This window comes from Electrona antarctica (genome assembly GCF_951216825.1).
Source record: "Electrona antarctica genome assembly, chromosome: 5".
Taxonomy (NCBI): domain Eukaryota; kingdom Metazoa; phylum Chordata; class Actinopteri; order Myctophiformes; family Myctophidae; genus Electrona; species Electrona antarctica.
Window position 1 is genome coordinate 57,295,797 of NC_136810.1, and position 26,918 is coordinate 57,322,714.

At 43.5% G+C, this 26,918-nt stretch overlaps 1 protein-coding gene across 1 annotated transcript; it reads left to right on the forward strand.

Moving 5' to 3' along the window:
* Positions 1–2,882: 2,882 nt before the first annotated feature.
* avpr1aa (arginine vasopressin receptor 1Aa) lies at positions 2,883–13,598 on the forward strand. The gene is given in 5 exon segments (XM_079500884.1): positions 2,883–3,411; positions 7,791–7,972; positions 9,958–10,165; positions 10,167–10,350; positions 13,272–13,598. Coding segments are annotated over 5 exon segments (1,356 nt in total). The 5' UTR covers positions 2,883–2,934; the 3' UTR covers positions 13,577–13,598.
* The last annotated feature ends 13,320 nt before the right edge of the window (positions 13,599–26,918 follow it).

Sequence of the window (26,918 nt, forward strand, 5' to 3'; positions counted from 1 at the left end):
AAATGTCACCCTTTTCACATTGGCCTATTATAGCGCCACCAGGAGGCCACAACCTGACCTGCACTGGTGGAGACCTGTGTCCCCCGAGGGGCACTTTTTCTAGTTTCCATTGCGGTCCATTGTTGGTGTTAGCATTATGTTATGCTTTAGCTATTGAAAAATAGCAGATCTACAAGCTCATAGCGCGCCACCGAGTGGCGCACTACGAGCTTGTAGGTCTGCTATTTTTGAAAAATCAAAGAACGACTGACATAGAAACATAGCTTTTTCAGAAAACTGTCAGGATGTAGAAGACATTTATAGAATCTGATCTCAGGTCAAAATGGGTTAAGCAGTTACCGTCCCACTCCAGAGACTATAGTGTTTAGTTTAGCTAGTTTTGGTGAGTTTAGGTTGGGGAGGGCAGCGTGTGAAATATACAGTATAAGCCAGGGGTGTCAAACTGGCGATCCGCGGGCCGCATGCGGCCCGCGGAGCCGCCCAATGCGGCCCGCCGGCCATTTATTAAAAATTTTGTGTCAGAAAAATGAATGTAAAACGTGGGCACTCTGGGTTTTTTTGTGGTGTGTGGGCACACAAAGTGTTAATTGCTTAACAATGAACAGCTGAGTACCAGGAATGTGTGTGTGTGTGTGTGTGTGTGTGTGTGTGGGATGGAAGGAAGGAATAGCTATGGTCTAAGCCAGGGGTGTCAAACTGGTGATCCGTGGGCCGGTGCGGAATGTTGTCACTGATGGGCTCGTTAACAGTCTATTCAACTACTAGTTGAGTTGTTGTGGATTACTCTCCTCACACTCTGATACAGCAGGACATGGAGAGGCTAACCATAGTTGTTACAGCTCAGTAGAGTTTCATTTCCCTTACCAAGTGAGGAATATAGTCTACTTACACACGATAGTCAAAGCAAAGAGATGCAAAGTGTCAGATTTCATGATGGCTACATGTCAATTTGCCATTTTGGATATTTTTGATAAAATAATGATTGCATTTTTAACTATTTTCGAGTGGTTTATTGGGTCTTTTTTCCACATCTCATACCAAACGTCTTGTAGCCTACAACTGTAATACAAATAAAGTCAATTTATGTCAATAAACAGTCTAGAAAACAAAGCCAAGTATCAAGTAGTGTAAGTCAACCCATGTGAGCTGCAACTGGCCGCGGCCCTCATCAAGTCACCTTTCGCGCAATGTGGCCCTTGCCCCAAAATGAGTTTGACACCCCTATGTAGATGACGGAGGAGGCTTATTCACATCCGCTTATACTATAAGCGGATGTGAATAAGCCTCCTCCGTCATCGCCACTTCCCATTTCGTCTTTGCAGTCGCGCACATTTATCATAATATAAATATAAATAATCTAAGCATATAATAGCTTGCTGCTTAGCAGAAATGGACATTTTTCAAATAATTTTTTTGTGAACGGAAATGTCAGCTTCCTTACACAGATTCTGGGGAGGTGCCCAGACTATATATAGCATTCTGAGATTGTGGAATATAGCTGTCTGGCTACGCAAGACTATGTAGAGTGTGACACAAAACAGCGAGAGAGACAGGAAGTCAAACGCAGCAGAGGCCGTCCGTCGGGCTCGCTAATCGAACCTGCGACTCATGCATTTCGAGTCTATATTATGTGATACATAAGCCTTAACCACTCGGCCATCGGCGCCCCCAGTGTTTGGGCCCATTCTCGAAGGGGAACAGGTTGCACCACGTATTTTTGTCCATTCCTAATAGAAAGGTTTGGAAAGGGATAAAGGATAAACAAGGGGCATTGAAAGGGATGAAAGTGTGTGTGTGTGTGTGTGTGCGTGTGTGCGTGCGTGCGTGCGTGCGTGCGTGCGTGCGTGTGTGCGTGGAGGGGGCATGAAAAGTGGAACATTATATTGAAGGTGACGAGGGAAAGACATTGGTAGTGGTGTGCTGTTCGGGAACCAAATGTAGGCTATTTAATGTTGGAACTATCCTGACATGTTTTCAGAATACGATCCAGACCCGTGTTTCTGTTTGTCTCACTTGTCATCAACCTCTAGCAGACTTTATAACCGTTTGCACTGGAGGGAGGGTGCTGCAACAACAGAGCTTCTCGAAGCGGCGTCCAGGGGGAAAAAATGAAAGGTAAAATAAACAAGCCTTGTAGTACGGAGGTCCAAAACATTAATTTTGGCTTCCAGGAACAGGATCCTTGACATGAAAAGGTTTGAGAACGAATGGCCTAGACCAGGAGTATTCAACAAGGGGTCCGGGACTGCTATAGGTGGTCCTCAGACAGAGAGACTGCTTGCCATATAGGGACTTTGCATCTCACGCCTGTGACACGTGACGTTGTGAGCTTGTAGATCTGCTATTTTCGGCTAATGTCCGGCAAAGAGGTTTGGTGTTGAGGGGAAATGAGCAGACCACGTACTGGTGCCAAAGGTCAAGATTACAAAGTTTAATTCAAGTCCTAAAATGTCTGAAAATACACATTTAACATGAATCCAATATGTAGTGGGAGTCCCTGCTTCGTCTCTGGCTCAACTAAAGGGTCCTTGTCTAGACAATTTTAAAGATAGGAAAAAAGATAACTGTCTTATGTTTATTTAAAAAGGGGGGTTGGGAATTAACCCGGCTTTGTTGACAGTCTTAGTCATGGGTGGTGGGCGTGGGTCCGCTTCACACACCCTCACTGGCTGTTTGCTGCACCAGGGGGCTGGGCTTTGGGCTGCTTGCGCATTTACGCACCAGCTCTGTGAAACTTGACTCGACTTTAAAAGGGGCAGTCAGTCTCCAGAAGCCAGCGGAGAGAGCTGGGTCTCACATATACAGTGCTTCAAGTCAGGTTGTTCCACTCACACACACAGAGAGAGAAAGAGAGAGGTAGAGAGAGAGAGATACAACACCGCGCTTGGAGCAAGGCGCGCCACCTGCGCGCAAAAAGGGGAGGATTGCGCCAGCATGCACAGTCCTCCTAACCACACGGCGCGGCTCCTGAATGGACTCAATCAGTCTCTGAAGACGTTCACTCCCACGGTCACCAATTATGACCCGATGATGATGATGATGATGACGACGTCGACGACTTCTCCCGACGACAATTACACCATCCAGGACTATGCCAACAACAACAACAACAACAACAACAACAACAGCAACAACGGGACGGATCCGTTCGCTCGGAACGAGGAGGTGGCCAAGCTGGAGATCACGGTGCTGAGCGTGAGCTTCGTGGTGGCCGTGGTGGGGAACGTGAGCGTGCTGCTGGCCATGTACCACACCAAGAAGAAGGCCTCCCGCATGCACCTGTTCATCAAGCACCTCAGCCTGGCCGACCTGGTGGTGGCCTTCTTCCAGGTGCTGCCCCAGCTGTGCTGGGAGATCACCTACCGCTTCTACGGACCAGACTTCCTCTGCAGGATAGTCAAACACCTGCAGGTAGGCTACCTACACCCGTCCGGAAATATATATATCGATTTAGAACTCACCGACTTAACCATAAATAAGTCAGTGATGCTCGTTTATTTTTCTTTTTTTTGAGGGGCCATACATTGAGCTTTTAGTTTCCGTCCACAAACATCGTCTTAAACAAATATTAAATTCCCATTGACAATTTGAATGGAGATTTTTTACTATTTTACGTCATCATGATGTACGATGATAACCTGTGTGACAGGTGTGATTTTTGAGGTCTGCTATTTTAGAGCAAATCTTTGAATACATATTCTTTCAGAGCCAACATTTTTAACTCAAATCTTTGCTTCTGGGGGGTCCCTGGAACAACATATTTTCAGATGGGGGTCGGCGGGCAATTACATATATTTTTGGGGGTCTTTGACATGAAAATGTTTGAGAACCACTGGCATAGAAACATAGGGTTTTTCAGAAAACTGTCAGGATTTCAGGATTTAGAAGGCATTTGTAGAATCGTCTCAGGGTGAGAAATTACATTTTCAGGTCTGGATCAATCAGGAGAACACGATAAACAACTGAAATTGGAAGTGAAGACACAAATAAAAATTGGAAAAAACTGGAACAGTAATGGAATCAAAGCTCATAAAATGGGTAATTCTCTCTCCCTGATTGGCTGAAATTTGTAGCCCAAGCCGAAAACATATTTTCTGTTATTAAAGAAGCTGGTGGAGTGGCATGGAAAACTGTTACTGAACAAACACTATAGCAATTATTAGGCTTCTATCAGAAAATGGAGTTATAACTTTTTAACCTTTTACGTTGTAAGCGAAAATGATCACTTTAGGCTACCTGTAGGCTATAAGTGCAATCTTGACTTAATTTTACTTTACTTGAATGTTTAACCATTTACAATCATTTACTTCCACAACATCTCAGAGGCAAATATTGTGCATTTCACTCCACTACAATTATTTTAAAACTGTATAGTTATAGATACTTTATAGATTTTTAGATTAATATCAGTAGTAACAAAAGATTACATTAACCTTACTAAGCCCTATTTTATTCTTACAATGACCTTGTGTAGATCGGGAAGATAACCAACGGTGATCTGTGTGAGTGAGTGGCCATAGTCGACTCGTTTGTACTGTGAAATGTTTTTGATTAATTGAACATTGTGGACCCTATTGGAAACAAGTGTAATGCTTAATTGGGTCGTCCACTCACAGTTAACAGCCTTTGTATTGAGTTTGTGCTTGAAATGTACTGTAATTCTGCAAACTGTTAATACATTTTTCAATCAATCAATCAATCAGATTGAAATCTTTACTTATTCTCCAAAAGAGCGTGAGGTTTTAGACCTGAGGACGATTCTACAAATGTTTTCTACAGACAGTTTTCTGAAAAACCCAATGTTTCTATGTCAGTGATTCTCAAACATTTTCATGTCAAGGACCCCCAAGATTATATGCAATTGGCCACCAACCCCCATCTGAAAATAGGTTCCAGGGACCTCCCAGAAGCAAAGATATGAGTTAAAAACGTTCGTTCTGAAAGAATATATATTCAAAGATAGCACTTAACATTTTCACGGTTTTTCTAAAATAGCAGACCTACAAGCTCGTAGCGCTATGAGCTTGTAGATCTATTTTTCAATAGCTAAAGCGCATAATGCTTAAAACACCAAAAGGGGTTCCCGCCCAAAATGGGTTAAATTTGCAATGCTGATTACACAAACATGAACAATTAAGACAATTAAGACAGTCAAGACAAAATAAGACCAAAGCGGAAAACTAGTAGGCCTATAAAACAGTTACATAGTGAGGCAGGAAGATTTATAAGATCAGGTTATTAAGCTTTTTTTTGTAGCGCAAGCTTCAGCTTGTGCCATGAAACGGGAGCATCATCAAAGCAGAAAGCAGGTTTTCCCAGTTCAGTTCAGACTGGAGTGTAACGCCGGTTGTTTGAGCGAGTCAGGTATCATGTGCTGTTTTCCCACACTAACAGCAGTGTGATAAATGGTGGTATAACTTCCCATCGATAGCCTTAACCCATTTAGTTATGATGAATTCCTGTACTGTTCTTTGTCTATATAGAAGTGTCTATTTGTACGTCTCTAAATGTTTTGATGATTTGAACATGGTGTTGTAAACAAGTGCAATGCTTAATTGGGTCGTCCACTCACAGTTAACAGCCTTTGTATTGAGTTTGTGCTTGAAATGTACTGTAATTCTGCAAACTGTTAATCAAATTTTCAATCAATCAATCAAACCCGATTTTAAAAATGACGAGGTGGCAGCGGTGGCGGAACGGATTGCGGAGCGGTCTTGATACCGGAAGGTCGCCAGTTCGAATCAGCGGTCCGACACGTTAAAATTACCACCGCTGAAGTGCCCTTGAACAAGGCATTGAACCACTACGATGAAATGTTCTATGAGTAGGGCCTGGCTGGAAACAAGTTCTTGAGCTTAGCCCAGATACCCTGGGTAAATATAGTAATCATTTCATTTAATTTCATTACTTTGAAATACCTGTTTCTATACCAGTAGTTCTCAAACTACTTCATGTCAAGGACCCCAAAAATGATATGTAATTGGCCGCAGGACCCCCATCTGAAAATATGTTGTTCCTACAGGGACCCCCTCCCAGAAGCAAAGATTTGAGTTAAAAACGGTCGCTCTGAAAGAATATATATATTCCAAGATTTGTGCCGCATCTTCACGATTTTTCTAAAATAGCTGATCTACAAGCTCTATGAGCTTGTAGATCTGCTATTTTCCAATAGCTAAAGGATAACACTAATGCTTAAAACACCAAAAGGGGTTCCCGCCCAGAATGTGTTAAAAATAAACTGATACCAGTGCCTATATTTCTTCTCTCTGAGGGAAGACCGACCTGTATATTTGCTCTCATATTGATATTGTGACGTCGATACAACTTGATTTACTGTCTTCCTCCACCCCTTCAGACAGTGGGTGGAAAAAGTACTCCCATTTCTTACTTAAAGGAGCATTCAGTGATTTGGGTGATTTGGAAAACCACCCAGTCCGCCCCGGTAACAAAATGTGCACATGCACGCTCTACAGTGGGCGGAAGTGCAACAGGCCAACAGCATGTGCACCAAGGCCCGTCCCCACTCGATCATGATTGGAGGAAGGCCCCACTCATCCTGATTGGATGAAGGTTTTGCCACCCGCCACCAAAACTGAAACTAGGGTTTTTTGACCCCAGGGGCTCACTGGGGACAGGGAGGAACTCCTTATATGGTCAGCACACTCTATAGTAGGGAGGATTATCCAGAAAAAAAAAAAAAAATAAGTGATATTTGAATTAAGTCAAATCACTGAATATACCTTTAAATAAAAGTATCCAATACTGCATAGAAATACTCCCATAGTTCATGCTCTGATGAAGGCTGCATAGCCGAAAAAGCACAATTAAGCGTTCCTTTTTGGTATGTGCCAATAAAGAAATGGAAATTTGAGTATACTTTGTTCCGCCATTTATTTAATTTTTGGATGTGCTACCTTTTTTGGAATTTTTAAATTCCTATTTTTTTTTAATGTATACTGGATTTGGGTTTAGCACTCCACTGAAAACCATTGCTGATGCTCAACCTCTTTTTTCTCATTTACTCCCATAGTCCCACCGCGACGCATTGTGAGCTTGTAGATCGGCTATTTTCACATGGCCAAGCAAGTTGTAGATCGGCTATTTTCACATGGCCGAGCAAGTTCAGACACATGTGCTCCAGAAACTGATATGCGAACGTTCACTGAGTTTATATTAGATGACATTTACTCTGCTCAAAGTCCTATACTCTTGCATACAAAAAAACATAACCGTCGACGCATACAGGTCATCAGAACACGTGTCTGAACTTCCTCGGCAACCAGTAGCACCCAAGTATAGGGACTTGGGCGTTACATTGGTCTAAAAACTGTTTGCCTCTGCCACTGGCAAATAAAGGCAACTGATCAGGAGCCTGGTTAAATACCTGGGCTGCAGTGACAATTCACCCTTTGTCAAGTCCCTGTGCCCCTCTTTGCAACCATTGGTTGCGGTTTCGTGGTTGGACAAAAATCCTCTCTCTCTATACACTACCATTGAAATAACAGGTTTTTCAGTTGCTTCATATTGATATTCTGTGCATTCAATTGTTATTTTAAACTTGGTGTCAGTAAAAAGGAACATCACAGGTGCAGCACGGTGACTGGGCATATCATGTTTGTTTTTTCCAAAAATGATGTTTTAGCAAATTCAACATAAACAAGGCGGAACCAAGGCGGAACAAGGCAGAAAGAGCCTGCTGGTTAGTCAGTCAGGGACCAATCAGAAGGCTGACAAAGGGTGAATTATAGGTCACATGGCTCTTACAGTTACTTTCCTCCGCCCCCTGGCAGGTGATGGGGATGTTCGCCTCCACCTACGTGATGGTGATGATGACGCTGGATCGCTACATCGCCATCTGCCACCCTCTGAAGACCCTGCAGCAGTCCACCCGCCGCTCCTACGTCATGATCGCCTCCACCTGGGCGTGCAGCCTGGCGCTCAGCACGCCCCAGTACTTCATCTTCTCCCTCAGGTCAGGCTACTATACTTGGCCCTCAACTCACAGAACCCACCTCACCCCCGCTCATTTTGATATAGGGCTGGAATGGCTTAGGGTTGATGAGTACAGCAACTTGCAATATGGGCCCTGGTCTTCAAGATTCGCTATACCCGTCAAAATACTTCCTTGATGTCAACGAAGTCCACACTCACACACAGTCACACCACCAGAGGGAGTTCCACAAACCACTTTCAATCCAAATTCGACTCAAACAAGGGGTTAAAAGTCATTTCGCACAATGCTATGCCTGCACTAAAATGTGGAACGCCCTACCACCAGCCGTTAAGAAATGTGAATCCCTATAGAGACACACGGGGACTACAAATTTCACACCCCCAAATGAGACAGCGGCCCCACTTCTGGTCCGTTTCAACTGTGTACTGCAGCTGCCAATGCAATCCCTATGAGAGGCATCATAAAATACCCTAATTTCACTGGTTCATTACTGAGGCTATAGCGATTTCTTTTGTGTTCTAATAAAGTGTCCACTATGTTTAATTTGTCCTTTTCAATGTCACATACCTGCCATTTCAATATACATCCAACAATGTACTATAATATACTCCGTCAGTTTGTGAAAAGTGCTAGCATTGTAAATCTCAAGTCAAAGTGGTCGCACGGTATATACGTCACGGATGCATCCCTTGAGGTTTTCAATACCCAGATATATTTGTTGTATTTCGTTTTATATGCTATGTATTTGTTGAAAATGATCTAAACAGCATCTTGCAAGACTATTATTAATACTCATCTGGAGAATTCACTAGGTAGTTGAAAATGTCAGGATGTCACTCCTCCATTTAGCTGGGTTATTTTCCCATGCAACTATTCAGCAAAGTTAATTATACAACAAGTTGACAGCGGTAAAACACACCGACGGAGCTCCGTGGTAGGTAGAACATATATAGTAATCCTGTAACATGTTCAAAATATAGACATGAATAACAAAGTCAGTCGGGATCGGGATGTATATTGAGAATTCCACTCTTCAAAGTCGGCGCTCGTAGCCTCGTAAAGGCAGTGACGTCCCGTAAAAGCGACAGGTTCTCTGTCTGCCGTCAACCCTCTGCTCCGTTAACATTATGGGTAACTCATTCAAGTGGTAAATTAAATGTGAAATACATCCTCTATTGAGAAAACAACAATATATGTTGACAAAGACACTTCATACATTTGGAAACATATTTTTATTCAAATCAATATAGTCTTCAGTTCATTTCATATTATTTTAAAAGTAGGCTAACTACAGTTGAATTTCAATGGACTTCTATGGGCTGGCCTGCAGTATCCGTGCCAACGGACCAGAAGTGGGGACGCTGTCTCATTTGGGGGCGTGAAATTTGTAGTCCCCGTGTGTCTCTATAGCCTCCTACAAAACTGCTCTCAAAGAGCACTTAACGGGCGGCTGCAATTTGAAACTGGCCCCTGTAAAAAAAAGTTACCCCCCCCCCCTCTATTTTTCTACACTGTTGATCAATCAATCAATCAATCAATCAATCAATCAATCAACCAGTGGTAACTAAATAAGTAACTAAGTACCTTTACTTAAGTACTGTACTTAAGTTTTGAGGTATTTGTACTTTACTTGAGTATTTCCAATTTCCAGTACTTTTACTTCTACTCCAGTACATCTCAGAGCCAAAATTTGTACTTTTACTTCACTACAATTATTTGAAAACTTTAGTTACTAGTTACTTTGGCGATTTTAATTTTGATTAGAAAACATACTTCAACCCTATACATTTTGGCCATTAGAAAATAGCCAATCTACAAGCTTGTAGATCTGCTATTTTCAATAGACTTTGTACACATTTTGAACTTGTGAAATGGGACATTCTGCAATATGAGTACTTTTGTACTTTTACTCAAGTACATTTTCAATTCCGTACTTTTACTTGTAACGAAGTAGTTCTAAATTGGTAATTGAGTACTTTTTTCCCACCACTGCAACCAACCAGCGAGGTGAAGCACGGCTCCGAGGTGTACGACTGCTGGGGCCACTTCGTGGGGCCGTGGGGGCTGAAGGCCTACATCACCTGGATCACCGTGGGCATCTTCCTGGTGCCCGTGGCCGTGCTGATGCTCTGCTACGGCCTGATCTGCCACAGCATCTGGAAGAACGTCCGCTACAAGACCAGGGCGCCGGGGGGGGGCGGGGGGATCTTCCTCCGCCGCCACCAAGAAGGGACTGATCGGGAAGAACTCGGTCAGCAGCGTCACCACCATATCCAGGGCCAAGCTGCGGACGGTCAAGATGACCTTCGTGATCGTCCTGGCGTACATCGTGTGCTGGGCGCCGTTCTTCATCGTGCAGATGTGGTCCGTGTGGGACGAGAACTTCCAGTGGGATGGTGAGTAGAATTATAGCAATGTGTGTGTGTGTGTGTGTGTGTGTGTGTGTGTGTGTGTGTGTGTGTGTGTGTGTGTGTGTGTGTGTGTGTGTGCGTGTGTGTTATGCTGCGCAACAGTGACACTTTGTGGTGAAAAAAACGCTATTTGCGTGCTTGGACGGAACCAGCCAGGGACCCAGCCGGGGACACACATTGCTAGGCAATGGAGTGGAGTACCTGTTATCATTAAAGGAGAATTCCATGCTAGAAGGCTGTCTTACCTTTATTTGTAGTTGTAACGTCCTCACCAAAGAGGTCCAGGTGTTATTTTGTGCAAAAGTGCATTATTGGCTATTTCCCCTAATATAAGCCCTCAATGGGGGTTGGGTTATTGTGCTAATTTGCTTATTTCCATCGAAATAAGTAGTAAAGTGTGCTGCTTGGGATACTATTTACATTATGAAGAGAGGATATATTTTTAAATGATTTTTGAGCGATGGAAATAAGCGAATTAGCACAACACCCCATAGCCCCATTCAATTCATTGAGGGCTTATGGTAGGGGAAATAGCCAATAATGCGCTTTTGCAAAAAATAACACCTGGACCTCTTTGGTGGGGACGTAACAACTACAAATAAAGGTAAGAAAGCCTTCTAGCATGGAATTCTCCTTTAAGCTTTGGACTTATCAAGCCTGTTATCGAGCATAGCGGCCCATGACATCATGTTTAAACAATCAAGACAAGAGTCTCCCGTCTTTCCACGAAATAGAAAATGCTTGCCGGCTAGATAAGCCTGATCGATACAGTGCTCGTTATCAATACAAATTAACGAGCTCCATCCCTACATTTTATCCATAATATCATATGTACTTTGCTCGGCCAATCAAATCATCGCTATGGGGTGATCAGCCAATCAAATCATCGCTATGGGGTAACCAGCCAATCAAATCATCGCTAAAATTCACACAAACACACAAAGCTGGGCATATAAGGGGCTATAGCGCCCCTTAAAAAAAGAGAGACATTTCCTTTTTTCCTCTTAGTTTTTGCACAACCTCCTTTTTGAGTGGTGTAAACCACTCCTACAACTGGCTTTGTTAGTCTGTCTGTCTGTCTGTCTGTGCTAAAAAAATTAGCACGGTTGCTACGGTCACCCAGTTCACACGGTGACACGGGTGTGATTTCATTACGTCAGACATTACGTCAGACCACAGCTGATCAGTCTATATAAGACCTTACACCACTCAGTTCACACGGGTGTGATTTTTTGTGTAGAAACAGGAACTCGGGTTTAGCTCCTCTCCTGTCTTAGTCCACTTCCTCCCGGGTGCTTCCGTGTATATTCCTACTACCAAACCATGGGTAAGACCAGGTTGAGTGCAGGTTAAAACCCATTTTGACCTGAGATCAGATTCTAAAAATGTCTTCTACATCCTGACAGTTTTCTGAAAAAGCTATGTTTCTATGTCAGTCGTTCTTCGATTTTTCAAAAATAGCAGACCTACAAGCTCCTAGCGCGCCACTCGGTGGCGCGCTATGAGCTTGTAGATCTGCTATTTTTCAATAGCTAAAGCATAACATGATGCTAACACCAAAAGGGTTCCCGCCCAAAATGGGTGTAGCAGGATTTGGGGCGGAAGTACCGTTCAAGGAAATGACGTTGACAAATAATCTACAAATCTGTTTACCTTCTCCGTGTGAATGAAACAAGTGTTGTGATTCGTCGAACAATGTCGTTATCCGGGTGGAAATACAACCAACGGATGTTCCGGCCCGACACATCCGGCAGAACACTCTCTGCCTTAGGTTGTTGTGAGCAGACTTTTCTCTTCGCAGATGATGAGTGAGGCTGGGAACGAGGCTAACTACTACTAACAAAATGGAGAAAAATATCCGCACATGCATATAGCTGCCAATGCACAAGGTTTAATGAGTATACAGAGAAACTAACGTTTCGGACAGATAATACTGCCTTCTTCAGGGTAAGGGTAACTACTAACAACAGAAGGCAGTGGTGTTTCAAACCACAAGGTTTTTGTGCACCGAAAAGTATGTGATGATCATCCAACATATTCTGTGCTGTTTTTGTCATTGTTTCATGCATCACCTGCTGGTATTTCTTAATAGTAACCTAGAGATTATTTCTTTCTTGGTCTGCATGTCAACCATACATCCACTTTTTTACATCATTTTTGACAAATCTAGAACTCAGGTGTTTTTTTTTTAACACAAAAAGTTCTCTTCTGGGGCGTCCCCAGTGGCACTAAACCTTTTCAAATGGGGGCGTGGCGAGAACCACACTGCCCTTGTTTTATTTCTTTTGAGATCTCTGCTCTCCTCTCTCAGACTCAGAGAATACGGCGGTCACTCTGTCTGATCTCTGCTCTCCACTCCTCCAGTGTTGTTTTCGTCGACTAAAACTAAGACGAAAAATGTTCGTCGACTACCTTTTTTCACTGATGGAAACTAAATGGAAACTAAATGAAAACTAAGCTATGATGACTAAAACTAATGTAAGACTAATGTATTGACAATTTCGTCAACAGCTAAAAACTAGACTAAAATGCTAGGAAGGGGACTAGTGGACAAGAGATCCAGTATGAGTCATTTTACACTTGTTGCATGCGACGCGTTGTGAGCTTGTAGATCTGCTATTTTCAGCAATTGTAAAATCAGTCATTACGACAACATCAAGGCCCACCAAAATACATTGTAGTCGACTAAATCAACTGTAGATTTAGTCGACTAAAACTAGACTAACACTAAGACATTCCAGGTGACTAAAATGTAACTAAAACTAAATGAAAACTATTCAAGAGACTATGACTAAAACTAAAATCAAAATGTGCTGCCAAAAACAACACTGCTCTCCTCTCTCTCTCAGAACACGACGGTGACTCTCTGCTCTCCTCTCTCCCTCCCCTCTCTCTCTCTCTCTCAGAGTCAGAGAACACGGCGGTCACTCTCTCGGCGCTGCTGGCCAGCCTCAACAGCTGCTGCAACCCCTGGATCTACATGATCTTCAGCGGCCACCTCCTGCGGGACTTCACCCACTGCTTCCGCTGCTGCTGCCGCCGCCTCAACCAGGACTTCAAGAAGGAGGACTCGGACAGCAGCCTCCGGAGGACCACCCTGCTGACCAGGATGACCACTAACCGGAGCCCCACGGGCTCCTCGGGAACCTGGAGAGAGCTGGACAACAACCCTTCTCCCAAGTCCTCCATTCCGTCCATACAGACAGAGTAACATTTGGAATGGTGAACGATGCATTTATAGTGCTTTTATCCAAAGCGCTTTACATATAGATTGTGCATTACATTCACACACATTCATACACCGACCTTCAAGACACCGACCTGCTCATCGGGAGCAATTAAGGGTTCAGTGTCTTGCTCAAGGGCACTTCCGACACTAACTCTGGGGCAGCCCGCACAGGGATCGAACTTCACGGTTTTCCCATCCGGACATTCTACCGGCCACTCTACCGCTGAGCCACTGCCGCCCATGGGAATGGGAATATATCGACGGGTTGCCAGTGGCCTTAATGCGAATTATACATGGGCATTGACTTCCAGTTGTCGGTCGTTCATCACAATCTGGGAATTCCAGCACTCACTGAACTGTCCTTAAAGGGATAGTTCCGATTTGTTTCACTTAAGCTGGATGAAATACTTGCCATTAATATAGTGGTTGCAACTGTATTAATTGATTGCCCGAGTCCCGTGGTGGGAGTTCTGCTCTGGTTTTGGTGAAATATTAAGTAGTTCTGGTCATTTTGTGGGGGGCCCAGGGGGGCACGCATTACAAGTAAATTAATCCACATAACTAACGTCATTTGTATTGTTGACCTATTTCTAAAATATTAGTGCAACTTTCGTTCATTTCTTACCCCTCTATCACACGGAACTATGTTTTTTGTGTCCATATCACTACGCCCAAAACATAGTTCCATGTGATAGGGGGGTCAAAGTTGAACGAACGTTGCGCTAATATTTTAGAAATAGGTCAACAATACAAATTACGTTAGTTTTGTGAATTAATTTACTTTTACTGCATGGCCCCAGTGCCCCCCACAAAATGACCGGAACTACTTCATATTGACCAAAACCAGAGCAGAACTCCCACCACAGGACTCGGGAAATCAATTAATACAGTTGCAACCACTATATTAATGGCAAGTATTTCATACAGCTTAAGTTAAAACAAATCTGAACTATCCAGTTTAAAGGCACTTATTTATTGTTTCATTATAGTATGCTGGGCACAAACAGCACAACAACAACCGCGTTTCAGCGTGAAGCCTTCGTCAGTGTTGGCTTCACGCCAGAACGCGTTCGTTGTTGTGCTGTTTGTGTGCAGCATAGCATAGCATACCTACCTACCTATCTACCTACCTACCTACCTACCTACCTACCTACCTACCTACCTACAGTACCTACCTACCTACCTACCTACCTACAGTACCTACCTACCTACCTACCTACCTACCTACCTAATGAAACAATACATAAGTGCTGCATGGTATTCTCTGGTTTTAGTGTGTTTGTCTCGACCGTGCACCCGGTAAATTGATCTATGAGATGGAGACGAGTTGGGAGTCGTGCGTGCTTTCTTCATTTAGAATTACCACAACCTGACAGGAATCAGAAAGGTCAAATTAGTCTGGCCTACTTTCCGTACGAGACCTCCGTCCACACAGCTGATTCAAATTAATGATCAATGGTTCGTGATGACAATTACAATTTAGGCTTAGCAGACGCTCTTAATCCAGAGCGACCACTTTGCTCTTAGCATTCTAACTCCATTAGTCCTGGGTTTCATTCTTACCTGCTGTTGCTGTGACAACAGGATCTCTGCATGGGGATTTAAATGGCGCTTGTTAAGTGACTTCAGCACTTGATGATAAGCTTTGTTCGTTCATTTTAATGAGCTGGGTGAGCAACAGAGATGTTGCAGTAGGGGAACTGGACAGACCAACAGGAACCTTTTTGATTCTCATTCATTGCGTCTCGGACTGTTATAGGATGTCGGACCAAAAATATGCTCCCCATTATATATACTGTTGAATGATTTGATCTTCAAATTAATTGAATGACTGTGAATTGAATGAATGGCTAATCTTACCCCCCCAGAATATGAATGCTTATAGTAGGTTCAAAATGGACACTACTGAAAGTGGCGCACGCACGCACGCACGCACGCACGCACGCACGCACGCACGCACGCACGCACGCACGCACGCACGCACGCACACACACACACACACACACCCACCCTGAGGCAGATTGAGCTGCCTTTAAAATGTAACAAAGTTTAAGGACAATACTGTGAACACTGAAAAGGCTTTATGAGGAATGTTAATGTGTAACATACTGTATATATTTACTAGTTCCACAGAAAATAGATGTTTTATTCTTTATATGTATGTCTCTTTATGTTAATAGTTTTCGTGTCTTCATCATCAGTTTACATCAGCTTTTCCCATGAAGCACTGGGTTGGGACGCAATGTTTGGGTCGCGCGCCCATTTGGGTCACGAGCAAATACATATCAAATATCTTTTGTCTTTTACGATATGGTAACAGAATTTCATCCATTTTCATCAAATAAATTCCATGAATGTGATAAATGTGTGGAAATAGATGATCTATACATACAGTCTACGCTACACGATCGGCTATAATGACTAGTTTGGATCCACAGGGAGACACATTTCTCTTTTGGGTTTCGAGTTAAAAGGTTCGTGAAACACTGCTTTAGATTAATAGCCAGAACCAGTAGCCAAATTGGATTTATGATCTGGGAGTTCCTATTTCTGAAATCACAGATTTGCTAAATTCCCATTAATCAGCAGGCATGTACCGTACGGGAAGTGGTGCATGCTTTTGTGTGGCGCTGCGGTAGCTACGAGCCAGGGCGTTAATGTACCTGAAAAAACAACAGCAACGATATGTGTTCTGTAGTAGATTAATGTCCTACTTCCAGGTTCAAACGTGTCTCAACAAAGTAGTCAAAACTGCTGATCTTCAAAGTTGTAGGCGCGTGCGCATGCACACCCACACACACACACACACACACAAAACAATGGCTTGGGGGGGGGGGAGCACTCACATTCCACACACTGCGTCAAAGCGCTTCCGGAGGTCTGCTCCGGTGAGGGTGTGTGTTTTGACTTCATGTGGAACTGCAGAAGCTTCAAGACCTGTTGTACCTTAAACCACTTAAATCAGTGTTCCTTGAGGGGGTTCCTGGTCCCCAGCTAAATGATGGAGAGTTGTTAAGTTTTAACAGTTTTAACAGTTTAACAGTTTTGTGGCAGCGGTGGCCGAACGGATTGCGGAGCGGTCTTGATACCGGAAGGTCGCCAGTTCGAATCAGCGGTCCGACACGTTAAAATTACCACCGCTGAAGTGCCCTTGAACAAGGCATTGAACCACTACGATGAAATGTTCTATGAGCAGGGCCTGGCTGGAAACAAGTTCTTGAGCTTAGCCCAGATACCCTGGGTAAATATAGTAATCATTTCATTTCAACCAAATGGACCCATGTAGATCTTTTGGCCTGAGACCAGATTCTACAAATGTCTTCAAAATGATGGAATCTTTTTTTTCTATATCAGAGGTTCTCAAACTATTTCATGTCAAGGATTCCCAGAATGTCGGCCATGTAATTGGCCGCCGACCCCCATCTGAAAATATGTTCAGATGCCCCCCCCCCCCAGCCCAGAAGCAAAGTTATGAGTTAAAAGTGTTTGCAGTGAAAGAATATAGATTCCAAGAATTGCACACATTTTCACGATTTTTCAACAGTTAAAGTTTAAAATAATGGTTAAATTGGTTAAAAGCTATAGGTGATGAGTTCCAGTCCTTAATGGGTTAACTTGTGAGAGCGTAACTAAGGGTCCATTTGGTTTTATTTCACACTCTCAAAGAGTTACATTATCGTTACACATCATGACTGTTATCTCTCCTAACCAATATCAATACAGCATGGAATTGTGGACAAAGTCTTATCCAACGACAACAGCATATTCCCCAGCTAGTCTTCATGGGTCTGAGAGGCTTAAATCTCATCATTTAAGCCTCTCCGTGCAAATAAATAATGGACCTTGATGTGAAAAGGGTTGAAACCCACTGACTCAACCCATTCTGACCTGAGATCAGATTCAAAAAATGTCTTCTACATCCTGACAGTTTTCTGAAAAAGCTATGTTTCTATGTCAGTTGTTCTTCGATTATTCAAAAATAGCAGACCTACAAGCTCGTAGCGCGCCACTCGGTGGCGCGCTATGAGCTTGTAGATCTGCTATTTTTCAATAGCTAAAGCATAACATAATGGGTTAAACCCTCCCTTAATGGGTTAAACCCCCCTTGTGGTGCGCGAGCGCCTTCTAGGTGGTGCACGACATGAAAAGTCTAATGGTGCTGCTATGGTTTTATTTTAAATATTTTAACATATGCCAATATATGGCAAGTAATGCAGAATATAGCATATGCTGCATATATTATGCCATATTCAGGTTCATATATGTGGATAAAAATTAAATATATGTCTCTATATAGCTCATGCAATTTATATTTCCATGTAGGCGGGGGGGGGGGGGGGGGTGCATCAGCTAGGTCGGGAGGTAACGGGGTGCATCAGCTAGGTCGGGAGGTAACAGGGGGTGCATCATCTAGGTCGGGAGGTAACAGGGGGTGCATCAGCTAGGTCGGGAGGTAACAGGGGGTGCATCAGCTAGGTCGGGAGGTAACAGGGGGTGCATCAGCTAGGTCGGGAGGTAACAGGGGGTGCATCAGCTAGGTCGGGAGGTAACAGGGGGTGCATCAGCTAGGTCGGGAGGTAACAGGGGGTGCATCAGTTAGGTCGGGAGGTAACAGGGGGTGCATCAGTTAGGTCGGGAGGTAACAGGGGGTGCATCAGTTAGGTCGGGAGGTAACAGGGGGTGCATCAGCTAGGTCGGGAGGTAACAGGGGGTGCATCAGCTAGGTCGGGAGGTAACAGGGGGTGCATCAGTTAGGTCGGGAGGTAACAGGGGGTGCATCAGCTAGGTCGGGAGGTAACAGGGGGTGCATCAGTTAGGTCGGGAGGTAACAGGGGGTGCATCAGTTAGGTCGGGAGGTAACAGGGGGTGCATCAGCTAGGTCGGGAGGTAACAGGGGGTGCATGGCCAAAAAGTACACCTTACAGGCAACTGTTAGTTCTCACGGTGCTAGTGACAATACAAAGAAAACATCACAACAAATGAATAAATTACAGTGAAAAAGTATTTGTTCATGTCAACATAATGTTGGTTATGCATATGTGTGTAGGTTTATACGTGCATACACATCCTACTTGTACTGTACATAGAAAGGCACTTTTTTATGTTGAAAATGTCTGTAAATATAAGTGATTTATGTAAATCTGGTTCTTGTGTCTTTGTGACTTTTATTGTGTGTGTGCGGGTGTGTGTGTGCGCGCGCGTGAAAGCCTTTTATGATTCAAATATATATAATATCTCTGCTGTCGGGAGGAAACCTCATAACTTCAAAATGTTCATTTTTCAGGAAATTAAAAATATACATTTTTCAGGAAATTAAGAATATATTTTTGGCAATACAGCCTCATCAAAGTTGGTGTTGTAACTTTATATATTGTCAATTACTTCCATGAGAGGTGGTGGAGTTATAGTTGCTTTACCAGACATTTTGAGGGTTCAATGGAGTTAAGAGGTATTGTCCAAAGCACTTTTTACTATACTTTCCATTGGTTCAATATTTTCGAAACAACACACAGACGTAAAGGGTGTTCAATAGCACTGATTTATGCCAAAAAATCTAAAACCTCAAACATGGAGTTATGAGGTTTCCCCCCGACAGCAACGATATATAACCCATTCTGGGCGGGAACCCCTTTTGGTGTTGAAAAATAGCAGATCTACAAGCTCATAGCGCGCCACCGAGTGGCGCGCTACGAGCTTGTAGGTCTGCTATTTTTGAAAAATCGAAGAACGACATAGCTTTTTCAGAAAACTGTCAGGATGTAGAAGACATTTATAGAATCTGATCTCAGGTCAAAATGGGATAAAGTAGAAGATCTACATGCTCAAAACGTATCCTTTGCTCTTGCAGAGCTTGTAGATCTGCTACTTTTGATGCTTTTGTGACACTATATGATCAAGTATAGAGCATTCATTTACAAATATCCCAAAAAGTTGGGAGTATGGAGATGAGGTTTCTCTGCCAGACAGCGTCGATATGTAAACACACTTTGCGTGCGCACGTGTTTGCGATTAGCTATGAATAAGGCTTAACATCGAGAGTGAGGGGGAAAAAAACAAAAAAGCAAGTAATTCCTGGAAAGAGACGACCGCAGTTTAGTGGACGCAGAGATTCAAGGCACAAATACATACAGCACTCATTGTATGTCCTTTTGCATGATTTTATTTTTACCTCTGACGAGAGTGAACAGACGTCGTACGTGTCTCGGCCTGTATGGCCTTCCTCAGCGTTATGACGCTATAATGCTGAGGAAGGCCATACAGGCCGAAACGCGTACGTTTGTTCACTCTAAGGTAAATAGAAATCATGCAAAAGGACATACAATGAGTGCTGGCATTTTCTTCACCTCAACTTATATCTTCGAGCCTTGCACCTAGAAGGATTTTGTTTCAATCTGGAGTGCTGCGGCCCTGTGGGTTGTCTGCTACGGCAGACAACCCACATGTGGTCCCACTGAGGTTCTCACAACAACTTTGACCCCCCCCCCCCCCCCCCCTCTACTACCACATAAAGTAGTAGACGTGCTTCACGGCAGCTACAGATCATAAACACATGGGTGGAGTTCAGTGGACGGACATGTTTTGGTGCGATTGTGTTAAATGAGGCTGAACAAGACGAATCTGGACGAATGCTTATCAGATAGCCTGGCTGGCAGTCAGTCAGTCAGTGGTTCCCAAACATTCCCATGTCAAGAACCCCCCCCCAAATGTATACATCTTAAGGCTGTGTGTGTGTATGTGTGTGTGTGTGTGTGTGTGTGGACAGATTTTGATGGTGACCATCTGGAATCCCCTTAAGGGGGGGGGGGGGGGGGGGCAGACTCCACTTTGAGAACCACACAGCGTCGTCATCCTCTGGGACAGGGGTGGGCAACTTTGACGATGGAGAAGGCCACTATATTTCCACACTCTCTCCAGATAGTCCAGCAGCCGAGGTGGACGGGTGGGAAATTCGGTATATAGCCTTTTTTATTGGCCTAAAATATTGTCTATATACATACATTCCTTTTTTTAGAGGTACCATTAACATCCTATGGCAGGCAAAAATGTCAAACTTTCCTTTTGCTTTAAGTAGCATGTGACACAACGGCGTCAACACTGACACAATATTAAGCCGAATAGCACCCACTGACTGAAGGCTGAAGCTCCCCTCCCCTGGTCATTTTGTCACGTAGGCACAGTGGCACACACCTTTACGGTGTTCACAGAACAGGTATTCAAATGCTAATACGGTGGCTTTGTTCCAGTGACCGCACGGTTCATTCACACTCCTGCAGCAACACTACACTGACACGGTCAGCGGAGAGGCTGACCGTGTCACCCTATGGGTGTGATCATTGTGGGAAACACTTCTCTCAATTGACCCACCTTAAAAAACACCAGATAATTCACACTGGAGAGAAACCCTATGGATGTGATCAGTGTGGACAATGCTTCTCTCAGATGAACAGCCTTAAAACACACCAGATAATTCATACTGGAGAGAAACCCTATGGATGTGATCAGTGTGGACATGTTATGAGCTATACTTTCTGTCAAGAAATGCTGTGCAAGTGATTATTGCTGGAGTTTGGAAGCGCTCGTCGTAATTCGCATTTGCACATAATGCAGGGGGCAGCAGCGCGACACCTTAATAAAAACGAGCGCTTCCAAGCTCCAACATTTCTTCTTCTTGACAGAAAGTAGCTCATAACATGTCTACAGGGGATTTTTATGAAAAACAAGCTTGGCAGATTGAAAGAGGATAATTCAAGCTTGGACTACAGCTGCAATGTTGGTGAGTTTAACGTCGTTTAAGACAAGCAGATCGCAAACGCAAATGGATGAGTGGGGAGTCAATGGAGGGTATTGCAACTCTAGATTCATCCCATTATAAAACAATCTAGAGTTGCAAATTGCGGCTAACCACTGTCTTCTAATTGAACTTACATTGCAACTTAATAAAGTATACTTGTAAAAGACAAGATGTGAAGGCTTGTGTACTATTTATGAAGACTGTTTGCAATGGGGTGGGTGACAGTGAAAACCTGTTTTTCTTGTTGTTTCTTCACCAGAGCTGGTTCTACCGTATCTGAAATAATGTAAAGAAATCCTCTTAATGGCTCTGCTGCAGTAACACTTCATTAATATCCACTTATTCAATATATTTAGACTGTACATATATTATCCAGATAGTCAGATACTCTATATTGGATATAGATAGATTCATATATTAAATATGAAGCTTACAAAGCAATCTCACAGTTAGCAGTTTATTTCTAGAATGTTGCATAGAGCATGACCTGGGGGAGGAGTCAGAGAGGGGTGGAGCACATGCAGCAGTTTCTTAGGTTGTGATTGGTGGCTGATGATTCTATTGTTCTCCTCTTTGGCCAATCAACACCTAGCAGTTAGTGGTTCCACCTCAGGCTCTCTAGTATAAGAAGAGTTTGTAGTTGTCAGTTCTCCACAACTCCTCCAGGATATCAATACTTTCTGATCTCATCTGACTGTGGACTCCAGGCTTGAAGCGAAGATGGACTCTCTCAATGCCACCTCAAACGATTCTGCTCAACAGGGAGGACCCAATGATCATCAACACCTATGTAAGTTACTTACTGTGTCTATGGATATACAGCATGCCATAAGGATTTTCTTTATCTAGTCATGTTTGTTTTTGATTTAATATTAGCATTGACTACCTGTTTTTGTGTCTTTTCTAAAATATAAAACGATTGTAGAAGCGAATTATAAATGGATGCTAAATTGATAATTGGGTACTTCACACTAGTTTTAGCTATTTTTAAGGAATGCCTCTAAACAACATTTCCTTTGTTTCCAATTCAGTGTTGCATCATCAGTCTGGCTTCCCTGTTCTACCAGAGGTGAATGAACAAAGAAGCTTGGCTAAGCAAAAATGCCACTGCTGTGATCAGTGTGGAAAACGCTTCCCTACAATGTCCAAACTTAAAATACACCAGAGGATTCACACTGGAGAGAAACCCTATGGATGTGATCAGTGTGGACAACGCTTCCCTACAATGGGACACCTTAAAACACACCAGAGAATTCACACTGGAGAGAAACCCTATGGATGTGATCAGTGTGGACAACACTTCTCTCAAATGGCACACCTTAAAAGCCACCAGAGAATTCACACTGGAGAGAAACCCTATGGATGTGATCAGTGTGGACAACACTTCTCTGACAAGTCCACCCTGAAAAAACACCAGAGAATTCACACTGGAGAGAAACCCTATGGATGTGATCAGTGTGGACAATGCTTCTCTCAAATGAACACCCTTAAAACACACCAGAGAATTCACACTGGAGAGAAACCCTATGGATGTGATCAGTGTGGGAAACACTTCTCTCAATTGACTCACTTTAAACAACACCAGATAATTCACACTGGAGAGAAACCCTATGGATGTGATCAGTGTGGACAATGCTTCTCTCGGATGAACACCCTTAAAACACACCAGAGAATTCACACTGGAGAGAAACCCTATGGATGTGATCAGTGTGGACAATGCTTCTCTCAGATGAACAGCCTTAAAACACACCAGATAATTCATACTGGAGAGAAACCCTATGGATGTGATCAGTGTGGACAACATTTCTCTCGAATGGACAGCCTCAAAAGACACCAGAGCATTCACACTGGAGATAAACCCTATGGATGTGATCAGTGTGGCCACCACTTCTATGACAAGTCCACCCTTAGAAAACACCAGAAAACTCACACTGAAGAGAAACCCAAATGATTGTGATGTGTGTGGAACATCCTTTGGTATATTTGTTGTGACCATACAGCCGTATGTATAGATCGATTTTGTTTACCCTGTTAATGGATTTTCTTATTGGATTTTTTTTTACCTTTACAATTAGACATTGCATGTGACAGGGAAGAAATTAGCCCAAAATCACATTTTGTACATATTTTTCTGGTGACATATGTTGTGTATGGATGCAATAAAACGTGTTACAAAATACATACTGTGTCTGTACATTATTATATATTGTGTCTACAGCCATTTGTGGAGGGGCGCTTTGACAATACTGTATACCAGGGGTCCTCAACTAGAAATGCTGAAGGTCCACTAATATTTTTGAAAAATACTAAGGTCCGGTCCCATGAGCGCGGCGGCCAGCGGAGAGCGGGGCTCTATATTTATTAGTACAGTCACACCACATCGTGGAACGCGGTCCGCCTATTGAGGACCCCTGCTGTATACTAATTTGTTGTCAGGCATTGACCAGTCCTGTCAGTATATGACACTTTTTATTAGACATTTTACAATAGACATTGTGGCACAACTAAGTGAATGTTGTGATGTATGATTAGTGACACAGAAAATAACGTCTTTCTCCCATCCTCAGCCAGTATACACTGTATTGTAGTGTTCAAATGGCCAGTTCTCTGGTTACCATTACAGATTTGTCTGCATTCCAACTGAGAGATATAATGTATTCTCTAGGGTACCAGGTCGACTCGCCCCTTTTCCAACTCGCCCTCGCGAAAAGTGAAGACGGCTCGCCACAGAATTTCGAAAAGTGAAGACGGCTCGCCACAGAATTTCGAAAAGTGATGACGGCTCGCCCCGAGCCGTGGAGAGCCCGCCCCCATAGTGTGGACAGCTCGCCCCACAGCGTGGATATCTCGCCCCAACGCACGGATATCTCGCCCCGTGTTTATTTCATGTTTATTTTAACTTATTTCTCATATTAGAACATTGTTTGTCAAAGGAGAACATTTAGAACCAGTTAGAACCAGTTTGTTGTTGGTCAAATGAAAATTATGCATGGATAATGAATGGCTTACTCCCCTCCATTGTTCTGGAAATTCCATTCCAAGTACAGTACTTGAAATTCCAAGGTGTTCCATTCCTCCATTACTGTAATTAGTTGTTGTTGTACTACTGTGGTGTATTTTCACACCCAATTAACCCTAAACTCACTAAAGTGGAGAGATAAATGAACACTCTAGACTAAAGCAAACTGTAGTCATCAACGCATCAGATGGTCGGAGAAACGCAGGCAGAGAGATGAACTGAAGATCCATGTTGACCATTTATTGAAACCAAAGACAAAGAGAGAGAGCGTCCCGCGGCCCTGACCCGCGGGAGCTCCCAGCAGACTGACCGTGGTGGCCAGCCAGCTAACACTGATGAACTTTACACTGAAAACATGAGACCAAATATACACTTAGAATACAGGAAGGGTGGAGTGAAGATTAACATAGCCATTTGGTTAGCAGACAGCTGTGTGTTTTGATTCACACCTAAGACAAGCTTCAGACAGTATAGAACAAAGGCTTAACCCCAGGGTACTTCATGAGAACTCCTATTCTGATTGCTTCTCAGACCCAAGCACTTTTGACCAGACAATATGACTCCACTTAACCTGCATCAAATTAACACAGAGACCCAAATAAACAGTGACCTATTAATGTATAGTGTAGTTATTGGCAGAATATAGCAAATATTGGCTATGGACTATATTTTACGAGACCACACTACCATTATGTTAAACTTGGGCCACAGCCATATGCATATGAATAAGGCTTAACATCGAGAGTGAGGGGAAAAAAACAAAAAAGCAAGTAATTCCTGGAAAGAGACGGCCGCAGTTTAGTGGACACAGAGATTCAAGGCACAAATACATACAGCACTCATTGTATGTCCTTTTGCATGATTTTTTATTTACCTCTGACGAGAGTGAACAGACGTACGCGTCTCGGCCTGTATGGCCTTCCTCAGCGGTATAGCGTCATAACGCTGAGGAAGGCCATACAGGCCGAAACGCGTACGTTTGTTCACTCTCGTAGAGAGGTAAATAGAAATCATGCAAAAGGACATTCAATGAGTGCTGGCATTTTCTTCACCTCAACTTATATCTTCGAGCCTTGCACCTAGAAGGATTTTGTTTCAATTTGGAGTGCTGAGGTTCCCACTGAGGTTCTCACAACAACTTTGACCCCCCCCCCCCCCCCCCCCCCCTCTACTACCGCATCAAGTAGTAGACGTGCTTCACGGCAGCTACAGATCATAAACACATGGGTGGAGTTCAGTGGACGGACATGTTTTGGTGCGATTGTGTTAAATGAGGCTGAACAAGACGAATCTGGACGAATCCTTATCAGATAGCCTGGCTGGCAGTCAGTCAGTCAGTGGTTCCCAAACATTCCCATGTCAAGAACCCCCCCCAAATGTATACATCTTAAGGCTGTGTGTGTGTGTGTGTGTGTGTGTGTGTGTGTGTGTGTGTGTGTGTGTGTGTGTGTGTGTGTGTGTGTGGACAGATTTTGATGGTGACCATCTGGAATCCCCTTAAGGGGGGGGGGGGGGGCAGACTCCACTTTGAGAACCACACAGCGTCGTCATCCTCTGGGACAGGGGTGGGCAACTTTGACGATGGAGAAGGCCACTATATTTCCACACTCTCTCCAGATAGTCCGGCAGCCGAGATGGACGGGTGGGAAATTCGGTATATGGCCTTTTTTATTGGCCTAAAATATTGTCTATATACATACATTCATGAATCCACTTGCTGACCGGCTGTCAGTATTGGGCAATGTTGTTTTATAGGGGTTTCTTGTGACCCTACCATTAACATCCTATGGCAGGCAAAAATGTCAAACTTTCCTTTTGCTTTAAGTAGCATGTGACAACGGCGTCAACTCTGGGAGTGCTTGAGGGCTAAAGCACCCACTGACACAATATTAAGCCAAATAGCACCCACTGACTGAAGGCTGAAACTCCCCTCCCCTGGTCAATTTGGCACACACCTTTACAGTGTTCACAAAACAGGTATTCAAATGCTAATACGGTGGCTTTGTTCCAGTGACCGCACGGTTCATTCACACTCCTGCAGCAACACTACACTGACACGGTCAGCGGAGAGGCTGACCGTGTCAGCCTATGGGTGTGATCATTGTGGGAAACACTTCTCTCAATTGACCCACCTTAAAAAACACCAGATAATTCACACTGGAGAGAAACCCTATGGATGTGATCAGTGTGGCCACCACTTCTATGACAAGTCCACCCTTAGAAAACACCAGAAAACTCACACTGAAGAGAAACCCATGTGAGTGAGGAGATCCTGTAGAGGAATCTTGTTCTTTGGTTGACCTTTTTGATTACGTTGGTGGCCATTTTATCACCGGAAAGATTAGCCTCCAGGATGGAACCTAGGTAGGTCATTTCATCTTTACGTGTGATAACATTGTCACCCACTCTAACCAAGAGGCCATTTGCCTTGCTGAGATTACTATTAGAGCCAAAGAGAATGGATTCAGTTTTTCCCAGGTGTAAAGATAGTTTGTTATTGTTATTAATTAATA